This window comes from Salmo salar, chromosome ssa16, assembly GCF_905237065.1.
Source record: "Salmo salar chromosome ssa16, Ssal_v3.1, whole genome shotgun sequence".
NCBI lineage: Eukaryota > Metazoa > Chordata > Actinopteri > Salmoniformes > Salmonidae > Salmo > Salmo salar.
The window spans coordinates 15,367,992-15,384,138 of record NC_059457.1 but is presented as its reverse complement, the minus strand read 5'-3'; the positions used below and the strand labels follow the sequence as shown (position 1 = coordinate 15,384,138).

Sequence of the window (16,147 nt, the reverse complement as noted above, 5' to 3'; positions counted from 1 at the left end):
TGTTCCAATAAAAGTTGCCGCTGTATTTCTATCTTACTTTGTGGAGGGGAAAAAGGGTTTGGTAATATTTTGCAGACCCAATCAAACTCTCGTTATGAAGGCATTTGAGTAATTGGGAATGGTAACCCTTTTGATAATCGGATTGGCACCGAATGTGAGTTTTAATCAGCGGTCATCAGGCCAGTGCAGTAGGAGGTTGAATGGCTGGCTCTGTAGGTCCAGTGCTGGGTCGTATTCATTAGGCACCAAAGGGAAGAAAATGGACTGAAACAAGGAGGGACTACCTGAACTTGTCCAATAAGAAATGCCTGTTTTCCTTTTCTGTTGCAAAAGTTTTGCTACAGTGTGCACTAATGAATCTGACCCTGATGAGTTGGTCTAGGTTGCAGGCTGAGCGGGGACATGATCAAGGGTGAAAGTAAGGCGGCCCGGTACGGCATCCCGGCAAAATAAATATTGGGGGTACACCGTACCGGCAAAACATGAGCCTATCACAATAGTTAAAACAAAATGTCAAGAAAGCTGTAGGCTATTACACCACTTTTTATCATTTCGGCATGTCAGAGGCATGAAAAATGAGAGAATGGACTTGAAAACGGGTGGTATTTCCTATGCTCCAAAATGCAATGTGGTTCGACGAGAACAATGACATTTTGCCAAGGCAGATGCCGCGTTCACGTGCTAGTCGGAACTAAGGAACTCAGAATCGTTCGACTTGCTAACTGGTTGAACACGGCACAACTACAACCAGTTAGAATGTCGGAAATGTCAGAGTTCTGAGTAGCACGTGAACGTGGCATAAGATGACACCGAGAGGGGCACGGACAACAGCGGACCTATAAATCCTGGCCTAATGACACTTTGTGGTGGTTTGTGTAACAGATGTCTCTTTCTATTCATCACTGTGTTCGGAGGCTGGAATATGACGCCAGCAGATGAACGGGAGCAGGTAGCCTAGTAAAGGAGAACGTTGAAGTGATTGTTTGACAATCAGATGACAACATCATGACCGGTTGTGTTTATGCCACAATAAAAGGTCATACATTTTAAAAAGTTACATGACAAATCTTTACCGACTAGGCCCACAGATATCCTATTGAATGAATAGGGGTTCTATATGTCATTGTGTGATTAGGACCATAACAAACCGGTGAGTTTTCAGTTGTTTGATGTACCAGTATGTATCCTAGCCCATAGATAGGTTTCCTAAAAGACGACTTACTTCCAGGCATGGTCCTTTTATGGAAATCACTCCGACAGTCCCTTTTTTAATGCTCCATCCTGCCCCTGGGAAAGGCAGGGGAGTGGTGGGTCGGGTCCACACGGTTCCACCTAGCACCATGAAAAACAGAAAGTCCCTCTCTCAGATTCTCCAAATGCTCCACCCTTCACCTCCCCTCCACCCATCCAGCTCACCAGTCAGCCAGCCTGACACTGCCGTGCCCAGCCTAGCTAGGGAAAGTCAAATGAAAAGAATGTGCCTCTCACCGGTCTCTTTCAAAGAGCAGTCCATTTAGAGCATGCCTTCATTTGGTGCTACATATCTGAGACAGTATACTTGACCATGGGGGTGTTTAGATTTTTATATTGGGAATTAAAATACTTGTTTTTGGAGACATTGCAAATGGGCCTATATTTATTCAATTCAATATAACTTTCAAATGTTATTGACTTGATTTGGAATCAAAGTTCTGCTTTGGTGGTGCAGGCTAACCTCCTGTGCAAAATATCTTATTTTCCAAATATCACTGCATGGATGTCATGCCTCGTTCTCTGTGCGTGACAGTCTCTTATTAGTGTCTCTCCCTTCCTCTAGTCATCTGAGCCGTCTTAATTTCTTCATGTCTCTCCTCCAGGATTATGCGGACACAGAGATGCTGCTTTCCAGGGCTAACGTGGACCAGGCAGCCCTACTATCTTACGCCCGCGAGGCCGCAGACTTCTCCACCAACCACCAGCTGCCCACGCTGGACTTTGCCATCAACCACTACGGCCAGCCCGACGTGGCCATGTTCGACTTCACCTGCATGTACGCCTCAGAGAACGCGGCGCTGGTACGCCAACGCAACGGGCGCCAGCTACTGGTGTCTCTGGTGGGGGACAGTCTACTGGAGGTGAGGGGGGGGGTCTACCGGGTGGAGGGTGTTTCAGTCTAACGTAGAAGGCATACTCTCAGTCACTGTGGATAAGGTAGAGTCTGACGGGCTCATTTATATACAGTAAATGAGAAAGGGAGTGAAAATCAGCGTGACCAAGAGTGTGGGAGAAATGTCGTTGAATTTAGAGAGCGATTTCAGTATTGACGTTTGCTTGCTTGAAACAATTTTATATATAAAACGTAATGGGTGTGTGTGTGTGTGTGTGTATATACAGTACCAGTCAAAAGTTTGGACACACCTACTCATTCAAGGGTTTTACTTTATTTTTACTGTTTTCTACATTGTAGAATAACAGCGATGACATCAAAACTATGAAATAACACATATGGAATCATGTAGTAACCACAAAAAGTGTATGCTTACTTGGAGTTCACCATGTTACTGTATTTGTCCCTCTCTCCAGCCCTTCTGGCCCATGGGCACTGGTATAGCCCGGGGTTTCCTGGCAGCCATGGACTCAGGCTGGATGGTGAAGAGCTGGGCCCAGGGAAACCCGTCTCTGGACGTGCTGGCTGAGAGGTGAGGGAGTGGACACGTTTATGACACACACATTATACTCCCACGTCATACTTAAATTCACACATACTGTACACACACACACTCCACATGCTCACAGTCGCATACATGTGCGCTCACACACACACACACACACATACTTTTGTAAGCCTAACACAGTAAGATTGTATTTTATAACTTAGCTAGCCATGTTGGCAATATAATAATAAGCTTTCAAATGATTCCCCTCTCTCTTTCGCTCTCTCGCTCTCTCATATTAATATATACAGTACCGGTGAAAAGTTTTAGAACACCTACTTATTCAAGGGTTTTTCTTTATTTTTACTATTTTCTACATAGTTTTGATGTCTTCACTATTATTGTACTATGAAATAACACATGGAATCATATAGTAACCAAAAAAGTGTTAAAAAAATCAGTCCTGAAGGAGTTCCCACATATGCTGAGCACTTGTTGGCTGCTTTTCCTTCACTCAACTCATCCCGAACCATTTCAAATGGGTTGAGGTCGGGTGATTGTGGAGGCCAGGTCATCTGATGCAGCACTCCATAACTCTCCTGCTTGGTCAAATAGCCTCCTGCTTGGTCAAATAGTGTGTGTGTGTGTATATATATATATATATATATATATATATAAATAGTGTGTGTGTGTATATACATATATATACATATACTCCGTTATCTCTGAGTGCTCTACCAGGAAAAGCGTCTGCATTAGGCTCCAGTGGCAGCCCCTCTATTAAGGATTAGGATTAGGATAAGAGCTTTTGGAGCTCTGAATGGAATGTGTTGAATCCTCTGTTCTTCTCCCATGTGCCTTTCTATAATTTAATTACTATGGGTTCCTCTTCTTTTTTTTTTTTTAGGGAGAGCATATATCGCTTGCTGCCTCAGACAACGCCAGAGAACATCAATAAGAATTTCAGTCACTACAGTGTGGACCCCACCACGCGCTACCCTAATATTAGCCTCCACTTCCTCAGGCCCAACCAGGTAGGGTATACACTGACAACATATGACTGTATGACTATGATTGGAGCATGATGTACTGAATTGAGGTCGACCGATTATGATTTTTCAACGCTGATACCGATTTATAGGAGGACCAAAAAAAGCCGATACCGATTACTCGGCCGATTTTTATTTTTTATTATTATAAAAAAAAAAAAAGTTTTATGCAGTTGAAGTCAGAAGTTTACATAGACCTTAGCCAAATACATTTAAACTCAGTTTTTCACATTTCCTGACATTTAATCCTAGTAAAAATTCCCTGTCTTAGGTCAGTTAGGATCACAAGTTGGCCTTCCCTGTAGCTCAGTTGGTAGAGCATGGTGTTTGCAACGCCAGGGTTCTGGGTTTGATTCCCACGGGGGGCCAGCACAGGAAAGAAAAATGTATGAAATTGTATGAAATGTATGCATTCACTACTGTAAGTCGCTCTGGATAAGAGCGTCTGCTAAAATGACTAAAATGTAAAAATGTAAACTTTATTTTAAGAATATGAAATGTCAGAATAATAGTAGAGAATGATTTATTTCAGCTTTTATTTCTTTCATCACATTCCCAGTGGGTCAGAAGTTCACTTCACTCAATTAGTATTTGGTAGCATTACCTTTAAATTGTTTAACTTGGGTCAAACGTTTCGGGTAGCCTTCCACAAGCTTCCCACAATAAGTTTGGTGAATTATGGCCTATTCCTCCTGACAGAGCTGGTGTAACTGAGTCAGGTTTGTAGGCCTCCTTGCTAGCACACGCTTTTTCAGTTCTGCCCACAAATTTTCTATAGGATTGAGGTCAGGGCTTTGTGATGGCCACTCCAGTACCTTGACTTTGTTGTCCTTAAGCCATTTTGCCACAACTTTGGAAGTATGCTTGGCGTCATTGTCCATTTGGAAGACCCATTTGTGACCAAGCTTTAAATTCCTGACTGATGTCTTGAGATGTTGCTTCAATATATCCATCTAATTTTCTTTCCTCATGATGCCATCTATTTTGTGAAGTGTACCAGTCCCTCCTGCAGCAACGCACCCCCACAACATGATGCTGCCACCCCCGTGCTTCACGGTTGGGATGGTGTTCTTCAGCTTGCAAGCCTCCCCCTTTTTCCTCCAAACATAACGATGGTCATTATGGCCAACAGTTCTATTTTTGTTTCATCAGACCAGAAGACATTTCTCCAAGAAGTACGATCTTTGTCCCCATGTGCAGTTGCAAACCATAGTCTGGCTTTTTTATGGCGGCCTTTCTGGTTATGTCGATATAGGACTTGTTTTACTGTGGATATACATACTTCTGTACCTGTTTCCTCCAGCATCTTCACATGGTCCTTTGCTGTTGTTCTGGGATTGATTTGCACTTTTGGCACCAAAGTACGTTCATCTCTAGGAGACAGAACACGTCTCCATCCTGAGCGGTATGACGGCTGCGTGGTCCCATGGTGTTTATACTTGCGTACTATTGTTTGTACAGATGAACGTGGTACCTTCAGGCGTTTGGAAATTGCTCCCAAGCTTGAACCAGACTTGTGGAGGTCTACAATTTTCTTTCTGACGTCTTGGCTGATTTCTTTTGATTTTCCCATGATGTCAAGCCAAGAGGCACTGAGTTTGAAGGTAGGCCTTGAAATACGTACACAGGTACACCTCCAATTGATTCAAATTATGTCAATTAGCCTATCAGAAGCTTCTAAAGCCATGACATCATTTTCTGGAATTTTCCAAGCTGTTTAAAGGCACAGTCAACTTAGTGCATGTAAACTTTTGACCCACTGGAATTGTGATACAGTGAATTATAAGTGAAATAATCTGTCTGTAAACAATTGTTGGAGAAATTACTTGTCATGCACAAAGTAGATGTCCTAACCTACTTGCCAAAACTATAGTTTGTTAACAGGAAATTTGTGGAGTGGTTGAACGAGTTTTAATGACTCCAAACTAAGTGTATGTAAACTTCTGACTTCAACTGTATTTGTATTAATGACAATTACAACAATACTGAATGAACAATGAACACTTTTATTTGAACTTAATTTATTACGTAAATAACATCTATTTAGTCTCAAATAAATAATGAAACATGTTCAATTTGGTTTAAATAATGCAAAAACAGTGTTGGAGAAGAAAGTAAAAGTGCAGTATGTGCCATGTAAAAAGCTAATGTTTAAGTTCCTTGCTCAGAACATGAGAACAAATGAAAGCTGGTGATTCAATATTCCAGTTCTTCAATATTCCCAATAAAGAAGTTTAGGTTGTAGTTATTATAGGAATTATGACCCGTCAACTATTTCTCTCTATACCATTTGTATTTCATATACCTTTGACTATTGGACGTTCTTATAGGCACTATAGTATTGCCAGCTTAATTTCGAGAGTTGATAGGCTTGAAGTCATAAACAGCGCTGTGCTTCAAGCATTGCGAAGAGCTGCTGGCAAACGCAGGAAAGTGCTGTTTGAATGAATGCTTACGAGCCTGCTGATGCCTACCACCGCTCAGTCAGACTGCTCTATCAAATCATAGACTTAATTATAATATAATAAACACAGAAATACGAGCCTTTGGTCATTAATATGGTCAAATCCGGAAACTATCATTTCGAAAATAAAAAGTTTATTATTTCAGTGAAATACGGAACCGTTCCGTATTTTATCAAACTGGTGGCAACCCTAAGTCTAAATATTGCTGTTACATTGCACAACCTTCAATGTTATGTCATAATTATGTAGAATTCTGGCAAATTAGATCAGTTTGCAACGAGCCAAGCGGCCCAAACTGTTGCATTTCACCATAGATTCTGCTTGCACTGAACGCATGAAAAGTGACACAATTTCCCTAGTTAGTATTGCCTGCTAACATTAATTTCTTTTAACTAAATATGCAGGTGTGAAAAAATATATATACTTCTGTGTATTGATTTTAAGAAAGGCATTGATGTTTATGGTTGGGTACATTTGTGCAAAGATTGCTTTTTTCCGGAATGCGCTTTTGTTAAATCATCACCCTTTTGGCGAAGTTGAAGTAGGCTGTGATTCGATGATAATTTAACAGGCACTGCATTGATTATTTGCAACGCAGGACAAGCTAGTTAACCTAGTAATATCATCAACCATGTGTAGTTAACTAGTGATTATTTGAAGATTGATTGTTTTTTTATAAGATAAGTTTAATGCTAGCTAGCAACTTACCTTGGCTCCTTGCAGCCACAAGGTCCTTTTGACGCTGCACTCGCGTACTGGTGTTCAGCCTGCCACACAGTTTCCTCGTGGATTGCAATGTAATCGGCCATAATTGGCGTCCAAAAAGGCCAATTACCGATTGTTATGAAAACCTGAAATCGGCCCTAATTAATCGGTCGACCTCTAGTGCTGAAGTACCCATACTTTTCTGTGCATGACATCCCATTTGAGGTGGGCCAGGAGTTTGTCCTGACCACCTGACCAGGGATACTCTGGCCTAGTTTCTAACTAAGAACCAGAGTTTTTTTCCCCGCTTCAGATATGTGACCAGGTAAAAACTCCTGGCCCTAGCTTTGACCTATGGAAGATGTCCTATGTGAAATCCTAATGGTATGTTGCCCCCCCACCCCCACTCTGTTGTTGTCAGGTACGACACCTCATAGACACAGGGGATTCAAGTAGGGAAATGCTCATCGAAATGGAGAATGTAGTCAACTCGTCAACACCCAAGCTCACCCGAAATGGTGAGTAGTGTTTTCATGAATGTTCTTGTATTCATGTGTCCCCTGATTAATTAAGCTATAATTAAAAAAAATATATATGAGTAAATGTATTCAGATATTTAGATAAGTTCATATTATAACATTTTCATGAATGTCTGTTTTTGAAAGTTTCTTGTTTTTAGGACCTGGTCTTTATTGCAATCACTGAAATGTGACAATGACTTGCGTTCATCCTAGACCATTACCTGCTTGAGAAGCATTTGCTACGTAACATGAATGACTGAAGTCCAAATGCATGGTGTTTATCTGAAGGTTCCGTCCTAATAGTCCTTAACTGTAGAAACAAGCAACTGTCATGTGTGACTTAGGAATGCTGCTCTGTGGATGGACTGACTGATGGACTGATTTTATTCGATTTATTTTGTGTTCACTAACCTGGTGGAACGTCACTTGCATCGTCAATAAGGTTACTTACATTTTTAACAATTTGAAATGTTTCTGTGTGACATTCCCTAATCTCTCATAGGCTCTTCCGCCACCTTTATGACATAGGGTAGGCTGACAGTGACAATGGGACTAACATGGTCGGCAATTATATACAGTGCATTGGGAAAATATTCAGACCCCTTGACTTTTTTTTGTTACTTTACAGCCTTATTCTACAATTGAATTAATTGTTTTTTTCCCATATATTTACACATAATACCCCATAATGACAAAGCAGAAACCGGTTTTTAGAAATTTTTGCAAATGTATAAAAAAATACAAAACTGAAATATCACATTTACTTAATTATTCAGACCTTTTACTCAGTACTTTGTTGAGGCGCTTTAGGTAGCAATTACAGCCTTGAGTCTTCTTGGGTATAACGCTACATGCTTTGCACACCTGTATTTGGGGAGTTTCTCTCATTCTTCTCTGCAGATCCTCTCAAGCTCTGGCAGGTTCGATGGGGAGCGTTGCTGCAGATCTATTTTCAGGTCTCTCCACAGATGTTCGATCGGGTTCAAGTCCAGCTCTGGCTGGGCCACTCAAGGACATTCGGAGACTTGCCCCAAAGCCACTCCTGCGTTGTCTTGGCTGTGTGCTTAGGGTCGTTGTCCTGTTGGAAGGTGAACCCCAGTCTGAGGTCCTGAGTGCTCTGGAGCAGGTTTTCATCAAGGATCTCTGTACTTTGCTCCATTCATCTTTCCCCCGATCCTGACCAGTCTCCCAGTTCCTGCCACTGAAAAACATCCCCACAGCATGATGCTGCCACCACCATGCTTCACCGTAGGGATGGTGCCAGGTTTCCTCCAGACATGACGCTTGGCATTCAGGCCAAAGAGTTCAATGTTGGTTTCATCTGACCAAAGATTCTTGTTTCTCTTGTTTCTTGTTTTCTCTAAGAGTCTTTAGGTGCCTTTTGACAAACTCCAAGCGGGCTGTCATGTGGCTTTTACTGAGGAGAGGCTTCTGTCTGGCCACTCTACCATAAAGGCCTGATTGGTGGAGTGCTGCAGAGATGGTTGTCCTTCTGGAAGATTCTCCCATCTCCACAGAGGAACTCTAGATATCTGTCAGAGTGACCATCGGGTTCTTCTCACCTCCCTGACCAAGGCCCTTCTCCCTCGATTGCTCAGTTTGGCCGGGCGGCCAACTCTAGGAAGAGTCTTGGTGGTTCCAAACTTCTTCCTTTTATAATGGAGGCCACTGTGTTTTTGGGGACCTTCAATGCTGCAGACATTGTTTGGTACCCTTCCCCAGATCTGTGCATCGACACAATCCTGCCCCGGAGCTCTACAGACAATTCCTTCAACCTCATGGCTTTGTTTTTGCTCTGACATGCACTGTCAACTGTGGGACTTTATATAGGCAGGTTTGTGCCTTTTCAAATCATGTCCAATCAATTGAATTTAACACAGGTGGACTCAAATCAAGTTGTAGGAACATCTCAAGGATGATCAATGGAAACAGGATGCATTTGAGCTCAATTTTGAGTCACAAAGCAAAGGGTCTGAATACTTGTGTAAATGAGGTATTTTTGTTTTTAAATTTTTAATATATTTTCAAAAATATCTAAAAACCCGTTTTCACTTTGTCATTATGCGGTATTGTGTGTAGATTGACGAGGAATGTATTTGATTGTATCCATTTTAGAATAAGGCTGTAATGTAACAAAATGTGGGAAAAGTTGTGGGGCCTGAAAACATTCCCAATGCACTGCATGTATGACTATGATCTCCAACAACCAAAAGTGGTGTAAAAATCTCCTGTTCACTGACTGTGCTCTTCCCCTCCCAGAATCCATAGCTCGCTCCAGCAAGCTGCTAAACTGGTGTCAGAGGCAGACGGAGGGCTACAGAAAAGTCAGTGTGACCGATCTCACCATGTCCTGGAAGAGTGGCATGGCCCTGTGTGCCCTCATCCACCGCTACAGACCGGACCTCATGTGAGTCACATATACACATCTGGATTAGAGGTCGACCGATTATGCTTTTTCAACGCCGATACCGATTATTGGAGGACCAAAAAAGGTTGATGCCGATTTAATCGGCCGATTTATATAACAAAAATGTGTTGCTTTTTTACAAAAGTATTTGTAATATTGACACTTACAACAATACTGAATAAACACTTATTTTAACTTAATATAATACAAAAATAAAATCAATTTATCCTCAAATAAATAATGAAACATGTTCAATTTGGTTTAAATAATGCAAAAACAGTGTTGGAGAAGAAAGTAAAAGTGCAATATGTGCCATGTAAAAAAGCTAACATTTAAGTTCCTTGCTCAGAACATGACAACATATGAAAGCTGGTGGTTCCTTTTAACATGAGTCTTCAATATTCCCAGGTAAGAAGTTTTAGGTTGTAGTTATTATAGGAATTATAGGACTATTTCTCTCTATACGATTTGTATTTCATATACCTTTGACTATTGGATGTTCTTATAGGCACTTTAGTATCGCCAGTGTAACAGTATAGCTTCCGTCCCTCTCCTCGCTCCTACCTGGGCTCGAACCAGGAACACATCGACAACAGCCACCCTCGAAGCAGCGTTACCCATGCAGAGCAAGGGGAAGAACTACTCCAAGTCTCAGAGCGAGTGACGTTTGAAACGCTATTAGCGCGCACCCCGCTAACTAGCTAGCCATTTCACATCGGTTACACCAGCCTAATCTCGGGAGTTGATAGGCTTGAAGTCATAAACAGCACAATGCTTGAAGCATTGCGAAGAGCTGCTGGCAAAACGCACGAAAGTGCTGTTTCAATGAATGCTTACGAGCCTGCTGGTGCCTACCATCGCTCAGTCAGACTGCTCTATCAAATCATAGACTTAATTATAACATAATAACACACAGAAATACGAGCCTTTGGTCATTAAAATGGTCGAATCTGGAAACTATAATTTCGAAAACAAAACGTTTGTTTCAGTGAAATACGGAACCGTTCCGTATTTTATCTAACGGATGGCATCCCTAAGTCTAAATATTGTTGTTACATTGTTCAACCTTCAATGTTATGTTGTAATTAATTACGGCCTTTGTTAGGAATAAATGGACTTCACACAGTTCGCAATGATCCAGGCGGCCCTGACTGCTTGCACGGAACGCAAGAGAAGTGACACAATTTCCCTAGTTATAAGAAATTCATGTTAGCAGGCAATATTAACTAAATATGCAGGTTTAAAAATATATACTTGTGTATTGAGTTTAAAGAAAGGCATTGATGTTTATGGTTATGTACATTGTTGCAACGACAGTGCTTTTTTCGCAAATGCGCTTGTTAAATCATCACCCGTTTGTCGAAGGAGGCTGTGATTCAATGAGAAATTAACAGGCACCGCATCCATTATATGCAACGCAGGACACGCTAGATAAACTAGTAATATCATCAACCATGTGTAGTTAACTAGTGATTATGTTAAGATTGATTGTTTTTTATAAGATAAGTTTAATGCTAGCTAGCAACTTACCTTGGCTTCTTGCTGCCCTCGCATAACAGGTAGTCAGCCTGCCATGCAGGCTCCTCGTGGAGTGCATTGTAATGCAGGTGGTTAGAGCGTTGGACTAGTAACCGGAAGGTTGCAAAAACGAATCCCCGAGCTGACAAGGTAGAAATGTGTCGTTCTGCCCCTGAACAAGGCAGTTAACCCCCGTTTCTAGGCCGTCATTGAAAATAAGAATGTGTTCTTAATCTGACTTGCCTAGTTAAATAAAGGTGTATAAAAAAAAAAAAATCGGCAAATCGGTGTCCAAAAATACCGATTGTTATGCAAACTTGAAATCGGCCCTAATTAATCGGCCATTCTGATGAATCGGTCAACCTCTAATCTGGATGTTGTTTTTCTGAACCTATTTCGCCTGTATTTATTATAATCCTCAATGTCTCATCTTTCAGAGCACATCGACTCCTCTCGATTTACAGCATTTCCCTCACTCAGACAACAAATGTGCAAAACTAGCCCAATTAGTGGGAGGGATGGAGGCATCTCCTTGTCGGGCGCTGTGCTCAAGTTTATAATGGCTGTCAGTCAAAACCCATACAGCGCTGTGAAACGGAGAACCTGAGCTCTGATGTCATGTATAGCATTTTATTGTACAGCCTCCGCGTTCCAATTTAGGCGATTACCAATGACAAAAGCTGCCAATTTCAATACATATACGGGATGGCGGGAAAGGGTTAAAACTGTCATAGTCCTTGGACTGGAATGTCCTATCTGCTGTGTTTACGACGTTGTTTGTTAGCAGCATTGGTTATTTATCGCCTGGCATTGGCAGTCCAGGCCTTGGTTCAGGACTGTATATCATACTAAATGACGTGACTGCTCACAGTCAAACTGCCTGTTGAGTCAGGGAAAAGGGTGTATATGCATGCGCGCACACACACACACACACACACACACACACACACACACACAGCAGAGACTGACACATTGTCTAACGAGGGGTGAGATGGGGTTGTTACCCTCTCCTGGCTACACAGCGATTAGCATTATAACCCATTTGTCTTCTGACTGACCTTAACAAGCGGTTGTTCTCTGTTCTCCTCTGCTGGCTTTCATAGTCCAGATGATGGTGGGAGGATGATAGGGGGCTGCATGGATGGGGAAATATGCACTCACAATCACTCACAGACAGCTGTGATTGGTTCCCACTTCCCATCGCTAATGCTGCAGCACTAAACATACAAAGAAGGGGGGTAACATGCTAATGGTTTTAAATTGGTTATGTAGATAAAGGTGAGGTTGTATATAGATGTTTCAAGTATGCTAAATGTTTTTTTTCTTTTCATATGCAATGTTATCACCCACAACAATTGACATGCACATCATTAGTGGATGTGAAGATGTTCAAAACAGTAAGAACACATTCCTAATACCCCCGCCCCCCGCCCTCAGAACAGCCTTCATTTGTCGGTGCATGGACTACAAGGTGTCAAAAGCGTTCCACAGGGATGCTGTCCCATGTTGACTCCAATTCTTCCCACAGTTGTGTCAAGTTGTCTGGATGTCCTTTGGGTGGTGGACCATTCTTGATACACACGGGAAACTGTTGAAGGTGAAAAACCCAACAGTGTTGCAGTTCTTGACACAAACCAGTGCGCCCCTGGCACCTACTACCATACCCTGTTCAAAGGCTCTTAAAACTTTTGTCTTGCCCATTCACCCTCTGAATGGCACGTCTCAATTGTCTCAAGGCTTATTTGAAATCCTTCTCTATCCTGTCTCCTCCCCTTCATCTACACTGGTATGAAGTGAATTTAAGAAGTGGCATCAATAAGGGATCATAGCGTTCAACTGTATTCACCTGGTCAGTCTATATCATGGAAAGAGCAGGTGTTCATAATGTTTTGTACACTCAGTGTATAAAGATTATACAACCACAGCATCCACTGCTTAGTGTGTTTGTCATGTTTATTGGGGAAAGTCAAGTGATGTTTACATTCACAGTGCTGATGGTTGTGTTGACTCCAGGTATTTTCCTGACTCTCTCTCTGCCCCACAGTGACTTTGACTCCCTGGATGAGCGGGACCAGCAGAAGAACAATCAGCTGGGCTTTGACGTGGCCGAGAGGGAGTTTGGCATCTCGCCTTGCATGACGGGCAAGGAGATGTCCCAGGTGTCGGAGCCTGACAAGCTCTCCATGGTCATGTACCTCAGCCAGTTCTACGAGATGTTCAAGGACACAGTGCCCCCTGGGGCCGGAGGTGAGTACTGTATTTGGCTGGTTTTGTAACTTCGTTTTTTGGGGTGTAGGTTGAATGAAATGCTATAGCCGAAGTGAGTAAGACCTTTAAACAGTTTAACATTCACAAGGCGGGATTTCCATGATGCATACTTGGAGCATGCGCTGACCAGCTGGCAAGTGTCTTCACTGACATTTTCAACCTCTCCCTGACCCAGTCTGTAATACTTACATATTTCAAGCAGACCACCATAGTCCCTGTGCCCAAGAATGCCGAGTTAACCTGCCTAAATGACTATCGCCCCGTAGCACTCACATCTGTATCCATGAAATGCTTTTTTTTAATGATTTTTTAAAACTTTTCCCCCCCTTTTTTTCTCCCCAATTTTGTGGTATCCAATTGATAGTTAGTCTTGTCCCCTACGGACTCAGGAGAGGCAAAGGTCGAGAGCTGCGCATCCTCCAAAACACATCCCAACCAAGCCGTACTGCTTCTTGACACAATGCCCGCTTAACCCGGAAGCCAGCCGCACCAATGTGTTGGAGGAAACACTGTGCACCTGGTGACCTTGTCAGCATGCACTGAGCCCGGCCCACCACAGGAGTCGCTAGTGCGTGATGGGACAAGGACATCCCTGCTGGCCAAACCCTCCCCTAACCCGGACGACGCTGTGCCAATTGTGCGCCGCCCCGTGGGTCTCCCGGTCGCGGCCGGCTGTGACAGAGCCTGGACTCGAACCCAGAATCTCTAGTGGCACAGCTACCACTGCGATTATGAAATTCTTTGAAAGGCTGGTCATGACACACATCAACACCATCATCCCAGACACCCTGGACCCACTCCAATTCACATACCGCCCCAACAGATCAACAGATGACGCAATCTCTATAGCACTCCACACTGCCCTCTCCTACTTAGACAAAAGGAACGCCTACATGAGAATGCTGTTCAACACCATAGTGTCCTTGAAGCTCATCACTAAGCTAAGGACCCTGGGACTAAACAACTCGCTCTGCAACTGGATCCTGGACTTCCTGACGGGCTACTTCCAGGTGGTGAGGGTAGGCAACAACACATCCGCCATGCTGACCCACAACACGGGTGCCCCTCAGGGGTGCGTGCTTAGTCCCCTCCTGTACACCCTGTTCACCCACGACTGTGTGGCCGTGCACAACCCCAACACCTAAACATCCTAAAGTTTGCTGATGACGCGACAGTGGTAGGCCTGATCACCAACGACAATGATACAGCCTAAAGGGAGGAGGTCAGAGACCTGGCAGTGTGGTGCCAGGACAGTAACCTCTCCCTCAACGTCAGTAAGACAAAGGAGCTGATCGTGAAGTACAGGAAACGGAGGGCCAAGCACAGCCCCATCCACATCGACAGGGCTGTTGTGGAGCAGGTCAAGAGCTTCAAGTTCCTCTGTGTCCACACCACTAAGGATCCTCCATGGTCCAAACACACCAACGCAGTCGTGAAATAGATTTGGCATCGGCACTGAGATCCTCAAAAAGCTCTACAGCGGCACCATCGAGAGCATCTTGACTGGCTGCATCACCACTTGGTATGGCAACTGCTTGTTATCCGACCTCAAGGCGCTACAGAGGGTAGTGTGCCAAGTTCCCTGTCACCCAGGACCTCTAAACTAGGCGGTGTCAGGAGGTAAGCCCAAAAAATGGTCAACTCCAGCCACCCAAGCCACAGACTGTTCTCTCTGCTACCGCACGGCAAGCGGTACAAATTCTCTAACTCTGGAACCAACAGGACCCTGAACAGCTTCTACCCCAAGCGACAATGGACTCTACCCCCACACTCACATACTTACACTGACACCCCAACACACACACATACTTCATGCACCCACACACAGGTCCCGTGTGGCTCAGTTGGTAGAGCATGGCGCTTGCCATGCCAGAGTTGTGGGTTCCATTCTCACGGGGGACCAGTTCGAAAAAATGTATGCACTCACTACTGTAAGTCGCTCTGGATAAGAGCGTCTGCTAAATGACGTAAACGTAACATGCATACATATTTTCTGCTACCTATATATAGCCATGTTATTTTATTTGATATGTTGTTAAAATGTTTTATCTTTAACTCTGCATTGTTGGAAAAGAGCACATTAGTAAGCATTTTACTGTTAATCTACACCCGTTGTCTACGAAGTATGTGACAAAAAAAAAGAAGGCTTTGATTCTATCTTCATTAGGCACCAAACAGACTGAACCGGAGAGTGTCCTACCTGAACTTGTCCAATGAGAAATACTTGTTTAAATTAGTGTGCCCTATTGAATGCGACCCTGGTGTACGGCCTTACATTCTCTATCTGTTACATTTTCAGGGGACCAGAACATGAGCCCTGAGGAGAAGGCTGCGTTGATCAACAGTACCAAGTCCCCCATCTCCTTCCTCAGCAAGCTGGGCCAGAGCATCGCTATCTCACGGAAGCGTAACCCCAAGGTCAGGACTGAAATCAATCAGTCAAATGGGTTTTATAAAGCCCTTTTTACATCAGCAGTAGGAAAAGCACAGTGGCCAGGACTCATGGCCCATTACATCACTGTCAGCGGTCTCATTCCCTTTAACACGGATTACTGTGTTTCTGTCATGTTTTAATGCTAAT

The 16,147-nt window shown here is 43.3% G+C and overlaps 1 protein-coding gene across 11 annotated transcripts in view; it reads left to right on the top strand.

The window, feature by feature from the left end:
* mical3a (microtubule associated monooxygenase, calponin and LIM domain containing 3a) overlaps window positions 1-16,147 on the top strand; it is a 139,892-nt gene that overhangs the window by 78,387 nt on the left and 45,358 nt on the right. For all 11 annotated transcript variants that reach the window (XM_045697004.1, XM_045697005.1, XM_045697006.1 and 8 more), the window contains 7 exons: window positions 1,857-2,114; window positions 2,563-2,678; window positions 3,541-3,667; window positions 7,274-7,370; window positions 9,633-9,780; window positions 13,343-13,545; window positions 15,866-15,984. In XM_045697004.1, the coding sequence (XP_045552960.1) occupies window positions 1,857-2,114; window positions 2,563-2,678; window positions 3,541-3,667; window positions 7,274-7,370; window positions 9,633-9,780; window positions 13,343-13,545; window positions 15,866-15,984 (1,068 nt within the window). The remainder of the gene's footprint in view (window positions 1-1,856; window positions 2,115-2,562; window positions 2,679-3,540; window positions 3,668-7,273; window positions 7,371-9,632; window positions 9,781-13,342; window positions 13,546-15,865; window positions 15,985-16,147) is intronic.